At 43.2% G+C, this 13,900-nt stretch overlaps 3 protein-coding genes and 1 long non-coding RNA gene across 5 annotated transcripts in view; all 4 read right to left on the bottom strand.

Moving 5' to 3' along the window:
- The window catches only part of LOC149981256 (uncharacterized), a 376,586-nt gene that overhangs the window by 107,146 nt on the left and 255,540 nt on the right, over positions 1 to 13,900 (bottom strand). The gene's annotated exons all lie outside the window — the stretch shown is intronic.
- LOC110533018 (brain natriuretic peptide) lies at positions 2,717 to 3,771 on the bottom strand. Of its 2 annotated transcripts, none has more exons than XM_021617148.3 (3): positions 3,550 to 3,771; positions 3,099 to 3,393; positions 2,717 to 2,921 (listed from the first exon to the last, which is right to left on the bottom strand). In XM_021617148.3, the coding sequence occupies exons 1-3, from the start codon at positions 3,664 to 3,666 to the stop codon at positions 2,905 to 2,907; spliced, it is 429 nt and encodes a 142-aa protein (XP_021472823.1). In that variant the 5' UTR covers positions 3,667 to 3,771; the 3' UTR covers positions 2,717 to 2,904. The 2 variants fall into 2 exon arrangements, with proteins under 2 accessions (XP_021472823.1, XP_090040592.1); XM_090184466.1 differs by having other exon boundaries at positions 3,084 to 3,393; positions 3,550 to 3,754.
- Positions 11,206 to 12,535, bottom strand: LOC110533017 (ventricular natriuretic peptide). The gene is made up of 3 exons (XM_021617147.3): positions 12,351 to 12,535; positions 11,828 to 12,134; positions 11,206 to 11,435 (listed from the first exon to the last, which is right to left on the bottom strand). Exons 1-3 carry the CDS (start codon positions 12,459 to 12,461, stop codon positions 11,407 to 11,409), a joined length of 447 nt encoding a protein of 148 aa, XP_021472822.3. The 5' UTR covers positions 12,462 to 12,535; the 3' UTR covers positions 11,206 to 11,406.
- LOC149981258 (C-type natriuretic peptide 3-like) overlaps positions 13,022 to 13,900 on the bottom strand; it is a 1,300-nt gene continuing 421 nt past the window's right edge. Inside the window, exons 2-3 of the mRNA XM_090185628.1 lie at positions 13,528 to 13,831; positions 13,022 to 13,362 (exon numbers count right to left, since the gene is read on the bottom strand). Of these exons, the coding sequence (XP_090041754.1) occupies positions 13,535 to 13,831 (297 nt within the window). The 3' untranslated portion in view covers positions 13,022 to 13,362; positions 13,528 to 13,534. The remainder of the gene's footprint in view (positions 13,363 to 13,527; positions 13,832 to 13,900) is intronic.

Raw genomic sequence — 13,900 nt, 5'->3', positions numbered from 1 at the left:
TTCTGTGTACTGTATACATCAACTAACTGTACTACAGTAGCTACGTCTTTCAGGACGGCAGCCTAGGCCGCTCGAGTTCCCGATGCGGTCCATCCTGGCTCCGAAGCACCCTGTGAAAGCTTTACTCCTGGTGGCCATGACCAGGTCCTGCAGCCTGCTCCTCTGACTCTGCACCCCGCTGTAGCTCCCTTCTGCAGCTGGCTCCCATACGTCTGAGAGCAGAAGCCTCTGTGGGGCCTCTGGGGCCACGTCTCACCCTGGGCTAGCCTGACTGTGTTCGTGCTCTGGGTTGGCGCCCTCGTAGTCCACCGCAGCCAAGGTCTCCTCGAATCACTCCAGGAGATTCTGTACAACAGGGAATTGGCATGGACGTCCCAATATTTCATGACTTGATTAAGTTGCAGTATCCTGGGCACTGTTTTGGACATCTACCACAGACAAACAAGTTCCTGAAGCCATTGACATGGAGGCGATTCAAAATGTATTTACCTTTAAATACAAGAAACCTTCATTTCAAAAGAACTTTTTTTTTACTTACTCAAAATATGGTTTTGAAGAGCGCATATTAGGTCAGACATTTTGTCTTTGACTAGCTGTTGTTAGATCACAAAAGTTTCCAGGCCATTTGTCAAACAACCATCCATCAATCTAATTCAACACAACTTTATTATCAATTATATCAGGAACAAAGAATCAGTGTGCCCTACCTACATCAACTGACTGGACTAGTAGCTACCTATCTCCAATTGGGCCAAATTGCTAGCAGGGTAGGGTCAGCCCAACACATGGACTGCCACATGGAGTCCCCATGAGGTGGCCTTCCTCGCCATGCCTGATGCAGTTTAGGTTCTGGTTTGTTAGTGCTAAGGCGGGTTGTTAGCCAAGCACGCTCTTATATAGGCACTTAGACATAAACACACACACACACCCACAGAGGAGACGATCTGGTGTCAGTGGCTCATCATTTTGTGCATTGTCTGAAGTGCATTCTGACACCTCTGTCTGATAAGGCTGCTGGTAAAATGTAATTTTAAGTGGTGGCAGGCTGGTGACTGATGTGTGTGTGTGAGAGGATACTCATGGTAGGGCCCGGTCACACAAACAGCAGTCTTTTTGGCCTGCGCTCAGACATGGCCGTGCGTTGCCGGGAATCCATCCGCTACACAAATACTTGGCATTTGCTCTCGCTACAAACCCTAAATATCCATAGTGGGTTAAAAGCATGCTCTGCTAGTCTATATATAGTGGGGGTTTATTCATGAAACATTTCTCCAGGTTAGAATATGTGTTAGGGAATGTTGATTGCATCATACTGGCTTACTTGGCAAACATAACATATATAAAGACATTACAAGACATGACAAGGCAAAAATACGCAATTAATAAGTGTTAGGTATGGTCCTAGGAAGCCTGTAGGTACATTCAATAACCTTTAGCTCTGTCTAAATGGTGTGTAATCCACACCTTTATCTGAAAAAACACTTACATTGGCCTAGTTTAGAATGGTTAAAGCATCTTTAAAAGAAGCAGAATATCTTCCTTTGAGTGTGTGGACCCACTTTATAGTGTTTTCTCTTGGAGGAGTTTCCTAATTGTCTTGCATGGCCCAAGAGAGAGAGAGACCTATGAGAGGCAATGTATGACTTAATTAATCTTGAGTGGTGGTATTTACGAGTCGTCAATAATAAATAGTCGACTTGTGTTGTGGCAATAGTTACCAGGCCCTCCTATCAGTATTGTGGTAAAGCATGTGAATTGTCTGCTAAGGGGACTGTGGTTGGGCATTCACTGATATATGGATGAGAATCTTGGGTGCTTAAATATCAGACTACATATCTCATGTCCTATCCATGTCTGGCCAGAGTCATGGGTTTGTCAACGTTGTGAAATCATGGAACTATTGAACCAAAGTATAAAGTTACACGTCAAAAATACGTCTGGATGAGTCAGAGGGGTAGCCGAAGACTATTTCCCGAGCGTTCTCTCTCCATGGTGCTGAAATAACAATAGCAGTGCCGAAGACGGTGTTGAAGCAAACCTCGAATTTGAGGTTTATTCCTTGTGATTTTACTTACAACCAAGTTGTCACTTCTGCCCCCCCCCCCGCGCTTGGTGGCGCTAGGCTGCCCTGCATCACGCACTCCCATCATCCATTACACACACCTGCCTTCCCTCGTCACGCGCATCAGCGATATTGGACTCCCCTGGACTCACTCATCACCTGTTATTTCCTCCCCTATATTTGTCAGTTCCCTGCTCTGTTCCCCGCTGCTGTATTGATAGTTTTTTGTTTGTGTTACTCGTTTGCTGACGCTGTTCCCGTCTCGTTCCATGTCCATTCTATATTAAATGTTTTATTCCCTGTACTTGCTTCGTCTCCCCAGCGTCAACTCATGTGACACAAGTCGTTTTTATTTGCGTCTCCCGTAACGTATTGTTCCGTGTGTTTTTATTGTTTTGTGAGGGTCACCCTGCTAGGTCTCTTGTGAGTTAGTGGGCTATGGTCAGGTCATCCCAATTTGATAATCACCTGACTCAGTTTGGCTTATGATAGGCCTATGAATAGGATCCCAAGGGGTTTAGGCAAACTTCACATCTTCACATCTTTTCTCATTGATTATTCAGCCTGAACCTATGACTTAGGCAGTCTGTTGTTTTGAATAATTCATTTTTCCTAATGGATGGTATAGAAAGTAATTTGACAAAACATTTCATGAGCAATTGTAAACATTTATTGTACACCAATGACACCATATAAAGAAACCTCTTGCATTGGTTCAAATAAATATATTGGCAATAAACAAAAATGTAATAAATTGAAAATAAATAGGTAGCCTACAGACTATAAATAAGAATACCCCTTGGTAAGTATTGACTTTGCTGTTCCAGGTAATGTGTAAGACTTCATCTTCTTTTTGGATCTGAAAATAGAGAAACAAGAAATTAGCCAACGCAATTTTGTCTCTCAACATAACTCTCACAATGGATATTAGTCAACTTAACCACGCAGTTTTGGAGTCGACTACTTGGACCCTATTTGATTAAGAGATTTCGTCTGATGCACAGTAGTCTATGATATTAACCTTAACTATACCCACTGTATTTGCCAACCGTGTTGCATCCAAGAGAGCTCATTGAGCCGATTCGGTCTAGCCTTCGCCCGAAGCAGCCCGAGTATCTCTTCGATGTTGAGTCGTTTCGGACAGTTTTCAGGTCCCGAGCCGAGAGGAACTCTCTTATTGCGGATTTGTCGAGTCGGTTTTGTTGTTGCTCACGCTCATCCTCTGCAACCATTGCGATGGCTTCGTGAGTCATGTTGTCCAACTTTTCTGTGGCGACCCGCTCGACCTCGCTCCGCTCAGGAATGGACTCTCCAAGTCGATGGAGAAGTACCTAAAATGCCAAAAGCAAGTTTCAACAAACGTTTTCAATGGTGTCTATCCTTGGGCTTTAACGTATAGGAAATATGAACTACATGATCTATCCACAACAATATCTCTCAAAGGCGTAAGAATGAGCCTATAGGCCTATAGCCTTAAAGGGACTCACCTTTAAGACATCCATGTCGTCATTGGTCAGTAACCCGTTGTAGACAGGATATGCGCTGAGCAGCGGCAGATTTAAGAACAGGATAAGGCCAAAAAGAGGAATGTTGAAGAGCTGCATTATTCTCTTTCTTCTTCAGTGAAGGTGAAGTGGTGTGTGAAGCTTATTGATTTTCTTCGCAGTTGTCGTTGTTTCTACACACCTACCGCATGGTCTTTTATATCTAGTCTGACACGCACAGTTATGCGAGGAATTGGAGTTGCATGCCGACACCTGATTGTGATAACAGTAGCTGTCGGAAGCAGCTCCTTTTAAAGCGTTGTCTTCCTAGATAATGGGGCATACCCATGACATAGGCCTAGTCAGTTCAATCCTTTCTTTAGAAACACACGTTCATACATTTTCTTGTAGGAGATTGTTGACTTGGAGTAGGCCTACAGGAAGTCATAGGCTTAACACGGGCTTTGCCAACAGTGTGCCGCTGTCTCGCATTGAGGCTTGTTTATTGTTACTAAATGTGGTGATATTCACGATTAAGTCATTGTGAAGTTCTTAGTAAACCTCAATGATTCAATGACTATATGTCATAAGCCTATATGGGTTTTAGGTAAACTATATGCATAAAAGTGAGTTTAATGAGATATACCCAGGGGTGGACTGGGACAAAAATGCAGCCCTGGCATTTCAGCCACATCTGCCCGTATCACTGCATGCGCCCACACAGGCAGTAACGCTACTGACACATAACATAGGCAACTATAGTACACCTTTTCTCAACTTCTACTGTACCAGTGACCGGTGAAACATAGTCATCCTTTTTTAACCAGCTCATATTTTAAAACAAATGCAACATGTAAAAGCACCACTACAACTCACCACTATAACTCACCACTATAACTCACCACTACAACTCACCACTATAACTCACCACTACAACTCACCACTACAACTCACCACTACAACTCACCACTACAACTCACCACTACAACTCACCACTACAACTCACCACTACAACTCACCACTACAACTCACCACTATAACTGTGTCGCTGTTGCCTCCCTGTCTGTCTCTGCATCTTCTCTGCTGTGCTCTGTCTCTGTCTGTCTCTCACTCTGTCTCTGTCTCTATCTTTGCTTCTTCTTGTGCTCCTCTGTCTGTCTGTCTGTCTGTCTGTCTGTCTGTCTGTCTGTCTGTCTGTCTGTCTGTCTGTCTGTCTGTCTGTCTGTCTGTCTGTCTGTGACTCCTAAGTGGTAATTGCTATTACATACACTATAGAGCCAACATATTAAGGAACTGGCAGTGCATCTGTGTCTCTTTGTTTTCTTCCTACCTCCACTGCACTCACCTTTGAGTTGTCTCTGCTAAACCTAGCATCCTTTCCCACAGCACTGGCACCAGAAGACCAGGGGACCACACTGCCTGTGCTGGGCAAGCAACATCCTAGTTGTGAATGAATAAACACATTTCTTAGATACAAAATAAAGATTACTGAATAAATGCCAAATAGATGACCATTGGTTCATAATACCTTATGAAAGTATATAAGTGCCTGGCTGTCATACACGTTCTCCCCTAATTACTGTTACATATATACTATAGAGCCAAAATATCAATAAACGGACAGTACACGTGTCAGTGTGTGTCTCTCTCTATCTGTCTGTGCAGTAACACTTTATTTTAAGGGTCCATAACAAACAAAATATAAGACATTTACAAACCGTTTGCTCACCATTTATTAATCATTATTCCCACATTTGTAAATGTTTGTAAGCTAGTTATTCACACATGTAAATACACTTCCTTAAACATCCTGTGTTGTGTGCTTGATATTTTACCAGGTACTGCAGGAATGTCTACCAATGGCATACCATATGTTTGTGAGAAAGTACACTGGTCAGTCAAAACATTTAGCAAGTACTTATAAAGTATAAATACCACTCACCTTAGATTAGGCACTGCAAAAATACTTCAGTATACATACAGTACATTAGACAAAGAAGAACATCACTGAATCAATCAGTTATAGATGACCATTGGCTTATATAATATCTTATAACAGCCTGACTACATATTTCAATTAGTGCATGTCAAGTGTTAACCCCTGTACACTTAGTTAATGTGTGCTGGGATGAAGCGGACACAGAATCTCTTGTCAGAAACACACTTTATTGAATTACCCTTATAAATTGTTTAGTGCATTCATGTTTCCCCATATATCTAGTAATTAATTTCTCCTAATGTCACGCCCTGACCATAGAGAGCTTTTTATTCTCTATGTTGGTTAGGTCAGGGTGTGACTAGGGTGGGTCATCTAGGTGATTATATTTCTATGTTGGCCTGGTATGGTTTCCAATCAGAGGCAGCTGTTTATCATTGTCTCTGATTGGGGATCATATTTAAGCAGCCATTTCCCCTTTGTGCTTTGTGGGATCTTGTCTAGGTATAGTTGCCTGTGAGCACTACTTTGAGCTTCAAGTTTCGTTTTTTTGCTTTATTGTTTTTTCTTTGAGTTTCTTTTCCTAATAAAGAGGATGGAAAGATACCACGCTGCATCTTGGTCCACTCCTTTCAAACGAGCGTGACAGAAGATCCCACCAACAATGGACCAAGCAGTGTGCCCTGGAGGAAAGTCAGGAGTGGAGGACATCCTGGACATAGGACGAGATTACCACGCTGCATCTTGGTCCACTCCTTATAATGATCGTGACACCTAAATGTATACATTGCGGGTCAAAAGTTTTAGAAAACTGTCACGACTTCCGCCAAAGTCGGCTCCTCTCCTTGTTTGGGCGGCGTTCGGCGATCAACGTCACCGGCTTTCTAGCCATCGCCGCTCCATTTCTCATATATCCATTTGTTTTGTCTTGTTTCATACACACCTGGTTTTCATTCCATAGTCACACTACATGTATTTAGTCCTCTGTTCCCCTCCATGTCTTTGTGTGTAATTGTTTATTGTTAATGGTGTATGTTCATGTGCTATACTTTTGTTTATTGTTCATTGTTTTTTGAGCACTTAGATGTCATTTTGAGCCTATTTTTTTGACCAGAATAAAAGTGTGCCTGTTTACTCTACTCTGATCTCATGCACCTGACTTCGCCTCCCTTACACAACCTTAACATAATTACACACTCTACTATGGAGTCAGCAGGAGCAGGTATCCCGGTTAGAGGAGACGAGGAGTGTGTCCAGGAACATTCCGCTATGTTACATCATCTTGGTGCCATGATGGATCGTGTTGTCCAGACTATGGACCGCTGGGAGAGACAGGAAGTCTCCCCAGTGCCTCGACCAGCGCAACCGGGGTTACCTCTACCCGTCCTGTCCAGAGCCAGTCCCAGTGGGATGCGTCTCTCCCTTCCCAGGGAGCATGATGGGACGGCAGCACAGTGCCAGGGATTCCAGTTACAACTGGACCTCTACCTGGCCACTGTGCACCCAGCTCCCTCAGGAAGGGAGAGAGTGTCTGCCCTCGTCTCATGCCTCTCAAGAAGAGCTATGGAGTGGACAAACGCCGTGTGAGGAGTTCACCCGTCGCTTCCGCGCCGTCTTCGACCATCCGCAAGAAGGTAGAGTGGCTGGGGAACGGCTCTTCCATTTGAGGCAGGGGACGAGGATCGGCCAGGAATTTGCTCTGGAATTCCGGACCTTGGCCGCTGGAGCAGGCTGGAACGACAGGGCCCTCATCAACCACTATCGGTGCAGCCTGCGCGAGGACATCCAAGGTGAGCTGGCCTGCAGGGATGCCACCATCTCCTTTGACCAACTGGTGGATTTGTCCATCCAGGGGGCTCTGTCGGTGCCATCTTCCAGCACCCCCGCTCCAGTGCCCATGGAGTTGGGAGGGGCTGCGCGTAGGGAGACTGGAGGAGGAGCCATCACGTGCACCATCTGTGGCCGCAGAGGGCACACTGCCGGTCGGTGCCGTGTCGGTTCCTCTGGGAGTCGAGGCAACAGGCAGGGCACTCTGGTGTCACCCCAGGTGAGTCTGAACCACACTCATCCAGAGTCCTCTGTTGACCACGTGTTTGTATCTGTTTGTTTCCCTGATTCCCCCCCCCCCCCCCCCCCGCATTCCCAGCATAAGGCACTTGTCAATTCAGGCGCAGCATTGAATTTTATCGACAGAGCGTTATCCCTTAGTTTAGGGATCCCTATTATTCCTGTAGTTAGACCTTTCTTAGTTCACACTCTGGATAGTCGACCATTAGAGTCCGGGCTAATCAGGGAAGCGACCATCTCCCTTGCCATGGAGACGCAGGGGGGTCACGAGGAGAAAATCAGTCTTTTCCTCATTGACTGTCCTGCGTTTCCCGTGGTACTAGGCCTTCCCTGGTTGGCTCAGCATAACCCCAATATTTCCTGGCAACAGAGGGCTCTCACGGGGTCGTCGCGAGAGTGCTCGGGGAGGTGTGCAGGAGTTTCCATTGGTGCTACTACGGTGGAAAGTCTGGACCAGGTCTCCACCGTGCGCATCCCCCCAGATTATGCCAATTTGGCTCTCGCCTTCTGTAAAAAGAAAAGACTCAATTACCACCTCATCGACTGGGGGATTGTGCGATAAATCTCCTGGCAGAAGCTGCGCTTCCCAGGAGTCACGTGTATCCCCTGTTGCAAGCGGAAACGGTGGCTATGGAGACATATGTTTCCGAATCCCTGCGTCGGGGGTACATTTGGTCCTCCACTTCACCCGCCTCCTCAAGTTTATTTTTTGTGAAGAAGAAGGAGGGAGGTCTGCACCCGTGCATTGACTACCGAGGCCTAAATCAGATCACGGTGAGGTACAGTTACCCGCTACCTCTTATTGCCACGGTGATTGAGTCAATGCATGGGGCGCGCTTCTTCTCGAAACTGGATCTCAGGAGTGCGTATAACCTGGTGTGTATCCAGGAGGGAGACAAGTGGAAGACAGTGTTTAGTACCACCTCAGAGCATTATGATTACTTAGTAATGCCTTATGGGTTGATGAATGCTCCATCAGTTTTCCAATTCTTTGTAGACGGGATTTTCAGGGACCTGCACGGGCAGGGTGTAGTGGTGTAAATAAATGCTTCACAGGGTTCAAGTAACAGACACATCTCAACATCAACTGTTCAGAGGAGACTGCATGAATCAGGCCTTCATGGTCGAATTGCTGCAAAGAAACCACTACTAAAGGACACCAATAAGAAGACGAGACTTATTTGGGCCAAGAAACACAAGCAATGGACATTAGACTGGTGGAAATTTGTCCTTTGGTCTGGAGTCCAAATTTGAGATTTTTGGTTCCAACCGCTGTGTCTTTGTGATAGGCGGTGTGGGTGAACGGATGATCTTTGCATGTATATTTCCCACTATGAAGCATGGAGGAGGTGTGATGGTGTGGGGGTGCTTTGCTGGTGTCACTGTCTGTGATTTATTTATAATTCAAGGCACACTTAACCAGCATGGCTACCACAGCATTCTGCAGCGATACGCCATCCCATCTGGTTTGGGCTTAGTGGGGCTATCATTTGTTTTTCAACAGGACAATGACCCAACACACCTCCAGGCTGCGTAGGGTCTATTTGATCAAGAAGGAGATTGATGGAGTGCTGCATCAGATGACCTGGCCTCCACAATCCCCTGACCTTAACCAAATTGAGATGGTTTTGGATTATTCTGACCGCAGAATGAAGAAATACCAGCCAACAAGTGCTCAGCATATGTGGGAACTCCTTCAAGACTGTTGGAAAAGCATTCCAGGTGAAGCTGGTTGAGAGAATGCCAAGAGTGTGCAAAACGGTCATCAAGGCAAACGGTGGCTATTTGAAGAATCTCAAATATAAAATATGTTTTGATTTGTTTAACACTTATTTTGGTTGCTACATGATTCCATATGTGTTATTTCATAGTGTTGATGTCTTCACTATTATTCTACAATGTAGAAAATAGTACAAATAAAGAAAAACCCTTGAATGAGTAGGTGTTCTAAAGCTTTTGACCAGTAGTGTATACTGTTGTTCTTTTCCTTTTTTGCCAGTGTCATGAGTATTTACTGTGAGCAAGGTTAATTATGTGTCTAGGAAATATTGGTCAAGTTGCATTGTAGCACATTTCAGTTTCATATTGAAATGCAGTAATTTATCCTTTTGCAATCCTCCAAGTGGATGCGATGTTCAGGTGCACATGAACACTTGCTACACTGACGAGAATTTCCTTATTGTAATGCATCCTGTGTTTGAAGTTCAAAAGTCTGTGAGCTCCATATCTTGTCTGTCATGTATGTGCTTAATGGGAGCACGGGTGGGTGCTCGGCTCCATAAGTTATATGTTTTGCTGCTGCTTGTTGACCTGCAGGACTATCATTATTAAATATGTATTCATTAATTGAAATTATTCCTGTTTTGATGATAAGCCGGGAATGTTTAAGATGCTTATTAGGACAAAATGTGTAAATGTGGGTATGATGAAAATGCCTCTTACATGATTTAATGCCATATTTGGGTAAAGAGCTCCATGGTTAATGGTATAGGCCATGGGTGTAAAGCTATACCTGTTTCACCTGAGGGTTTCAGTTATGTTCAAGCTCTGGTATGTTGAGCTGTGTGGGGAGGCTGTCCCTAGCCTCTATAATCCAATATGTTATAGTTGGTTTGGTAGGATAGGCGTGATTGAGGCTTAGGTTTTTGATTTGTATTCAAACCTGTATTTTGAATGTTTATTTTGTAAATACCTTTTGTGGATGATTGAAATATTAATTGGATTTCTCCATTCACCTGGAACCACCTTTCACTGATAATAAACTGGACACTGTTTTGCACCTGATCCTGCTGCCTCCTGCTAATTACTGCGCTTAAGGCTGCTCCAACATCTGGTCCCTTTCGCATGTGCATTTTAGTACATTTGAATCATTTAGACATAATTTAGCTAATGTGTGTGTCTAAGGTGTGGTGTGTCCTGGGCCCTGGGCAGATGCTCTCTCTACAGACCTACCATATAGATTTTGAAGTTGGACTTGTGTTGCGTAATTAAATGGTGTCATATCGATGTAGAATAATAAGACTACTGCGTCTGTCACATTCTTGTATCTGAACTTGCAAAAAATGTTTTAGTGTCAGTAACTTTACTTTCCAATTCTCTGGTCCAACAGCAATAGTTGGGCTTATAATGAGAACAAATCCATGAACTGTGTCATACTACTTGACTACAAGAATGCGAAATATTGTTGATAGATCGTTTTATCATAATAATCCTCAGATTATTTGGACCTCGTGTGCTTTCATTGCAGCGCATAAACTATTCCTTGTATTGCAGTAAGTAGTTCATTAGAAGGTATGACTTGAATTGATCTCATTATCTTTCTCTCTGTGTGACAACTAATGTGACCAACTATGGAAGGCTGTAATGTATTTAATTCATAAGAAATATATAATTGGATAATTGATATGATAATTAAGAAAGGTTCCATATCTAATAATGTATTACAAATAATGCCCTCTCACAACATGATCAAACATATACATCGATTTGATACACACAAGTGAACAATACTGTACAGGTGTTCAACACATAACAAAGGCGTTGTATTAGGCACTTCTGGAGAGTGCGATTAGGAATCAAATTTTCCTTTTCGTGGCAGAAATACAATATGCATGTCCAATTGTCACTGACAGTCTAGAAACCAACCAACACAGAAATTAAAAGATTTAATTTAGCATTTAGTTTTAATATCGAAATTATTTAGTATAAATTCGTTTATGAAATACATATTTCTCAGTTTAGGACTATTGTTTGAAGGGGGAAAAATGCATTCCCCAGAATGCCAGGGAGAGTTCCACAGAGGTCAGACAATACGCAGTTTTTTTGACGTCCATGAATGGGTAGGCCTACTTTGTTCTTCAGTTCCCAAATATTCTCTTCTTGTTACCTGCAAATACAAATTCAAATCATATAATAATCAACTGATTAATTTCATTTTTTTGTGGTTATATTGTTGTCGAACATCACTATGCAGAAGTTCAAATCATAGCCCTAAATTATACCAATGAATAATTAATATACAGCACTTTCTTGATTATAATAATGTAATGGAGTTAATATCGATGTGTGTGTGATCTTGCAACAACCTTTATGTTATGTCTTACAATAGACAGAGCTATGCGTAAAATCAATTCGTGCGTAAAGCCAATACATTTTACGCATACCTTTTAGCCCCAAAGTATGGACTTTTTGCACACACATTGACATGATACTACATTCTTGTGCTTATTTGTACGTTTTTTAAAGGCATTCCACTCAAATAATTGCCTTCGAATATACCAGTCTTGGCGTTATTGCACCCCAGTCCGCTCCACGAGCCGATTCTCTCAATCCGGTTACCGAAACAGCTGTTGAACGATTTGGCCGTCCTCAAACCGATTAGATCTTTCAGGCGTGACACCACAGGGCTTTCGGGGGCAATTATTTTGGCTGCGTTGATTACCATTCTCTCCTTCTGCCCCCGGATCGCCGCGGGCGAGTTCTCAATGTCCTCCACATGGGCTGCGACCACGTCCTCAGACTCTGACGGATAAACGTCATTTTCCTCGTTAACCGTCAACTTGTCCTCGAGCCGCTGGATCAGGTCCTATAAGTGAACAAATGGCGCGTATTAGTGTCACATAGCCATAACGTATTACTCTGAAAGGTGATTTTAATATAGAATATAGGCCTGTGCGCATATAATGTATGCTGATGTCACCAGTTACACTTTGTCTGCCGAAATGACACAATTCTAAGAACTTAAATGAACTTGATTGCCTTTTTTTTATGTTTTTGTACTGCTTTGTACTGTATGTCCTACCTTCATATTTTCCAACTCTTGAACTTTCCTACTGGCATATAGATTTCCCCAGCTCACACTGTGCGTCATTATTAATACGATATATCCAATGAAAATATGAAATTTTGCCATTCCGATAACAATCCACTGTGGTCTTTTTGAGGTGTTCCAGATATCCCGTTCAGTGTTTTAATGACGGGATGACTAGGGGCCCGTTTTATGTAGACCCCTTGCTTATGTAGACCCCTTCAGATAGTAGCTTACTTATCAAGGACTGCATGTTATGACATAATTCAGCTTGACATTCCGTCGCCTTGGCAGTGATAAGGGAGCAGGATTGTGTGCGACGCCCGGACCGACTGCCTTTTAAGATAATATTTTGTTTGGACCATTATTTGGACTGGATAGGCTTATTTTCTGTAGAGTCGATGGTAGGCTGTTGAGGTGTCATGTTTATAGTTTGTCTTTGGGGGTGAGAGGAGGAAGAGGATGAGGATGGGGATGGGAGATGAAGAATAGGTCAGGTGGAGGATGGAGAGGTGAGAAGGAAGTTGCTATAGGCTACTGACCGCTGTTGGCAGCTATGATGATGATATTGGCAAGTCAGAAACAGATGCTTCACTTGCTTGAGTGAGGAGAGCGTAAATCTTGGTATGCCAGACCATGATTGTAAAAAAAAACGGAGACAATGAAACTCACAACAAAGTAATTTATTATGCAAAATATTTATTTCAACGCATTAGGCTACAATCTATCGCAAGTCTGCACGTTCTTTTTCTTACAAGAAAATAAATAGATAAATACATACAACAATAGTATATTATAGCAAGGGACAAAAATGAAAATTCATCAGTATACAGTTCTAAAATAATAACCATTTAAATATTCCAAATGCGAACCACAAATTTAAATACATCTCATCACAAACGCCATTGTAAACTCTCAGTCGAGACTTTCTGAGGTGAAGAGGTTCATCCTTGTTGAAGAGTTCAAGTAAGGGTCGTTTCTTGTGCTCTGATCAACAGCCCAAACCCTGCAGAAACAACACAAAACATAGAGCTGGTCTTGAGAAAAAATACTGCATTTATTTGATAGTTCAAATAAAGCCATTATAATATAAATTCAACTCCAACATACTGTAGCGACAGCTTGAATGGATAATCCCATTCGGTTAGATTGAAGCAGAGGATAACTATACCTGTCCTTTAGCATCCAAGCCCACTGAATGACCCAATTCGCTCTAGCCTGACGCCGAAGCAGCTTCTCAGTCCACCCTTCTTGAACCGGCTCCACGAGCGCTTGGGGGTCGTCATAATGTCATTGAGAAGACGCGCAATTACGTCCTCCTTTCCCGTCAGCGCAGAATTCCTTGCGTCTTCGGAGTCCCAAGGAGGCACCTCTTCCGCGATGTTCTCTGTATTCAAGTCTTTCCCATCCACCCCCATCTCCTCCGACGCGTAATATGGTAAACGACTCTCCTCCTCCAGAAGCTGTTTCAAGCTCTAACGGAGAGAAACCATGGAATTATTAACCTCAATGTCACTTAAAGCCACTTGAAACAGTCTTTCATT

This window comes from Oncorhynchus mykiss, chromosome 9 (assembly GCF_057628025.1).
Source record: "Oncorhynchus mykiss isolate SJ-2025 chromosome 9, ASM5762802v1, whole genome shotgun sequence".
Classification (NCBI taxonomy): Eukaryota; Metazoa; Chordata; class Actinopteri; order Salmoniformes; family Salmonidae; genus Oncorhynchus; species Oncorhynchus mykiss.
The sequence above is the reverse complement of the archived record's forward strand: the minus strand, read 5'-3'. Positions and strand labels throughout refer to the sequence as shown.

What these genes read in the sequence shown, in the direction of transcription:
- LOC110533018 (XM_021617148.3), bottom strand. Translation starts at nt 3,666, where the DNA reads ATGCAGCTCTTCAACATTCCTCTTTTTGGCCTTATCCTGTTCTTAAAT. An exon ending in ACGACATGGATGTCTTAAAG is followed by an intron (nt 3,394 to 3,549) that starts GTGAGTCCCTTT and finishes TTGGCATTTTAG; the next exon opens with GTACTTCTCCATCGACTTGG.
- LOC110533017 (XM_021617147.3), bottom strand. Translation starts at nt 12,461, where the DNA reads ATGGCAAAATTTCATATTTTCATTGGATATATCGTATTAATAATGACG. An exon ending in AAGAGTTGGAAAATATGAAG is followed by an intron (nt 12,135 to 12,350) that starts GTAGGACATACA and finishes GTTCACTTATAG; the next exon opens with GACCTGATCCAGCGGCTCGA. An exon ending in GTGCAATAACGCCAAGACTG is followed by an intron (nt 11,436 to 11,827) that starts GTATATTCGAAG and finishes TTGTATTTGCAG; the next exon opens with GTAACAAGAAGAGAATATTT.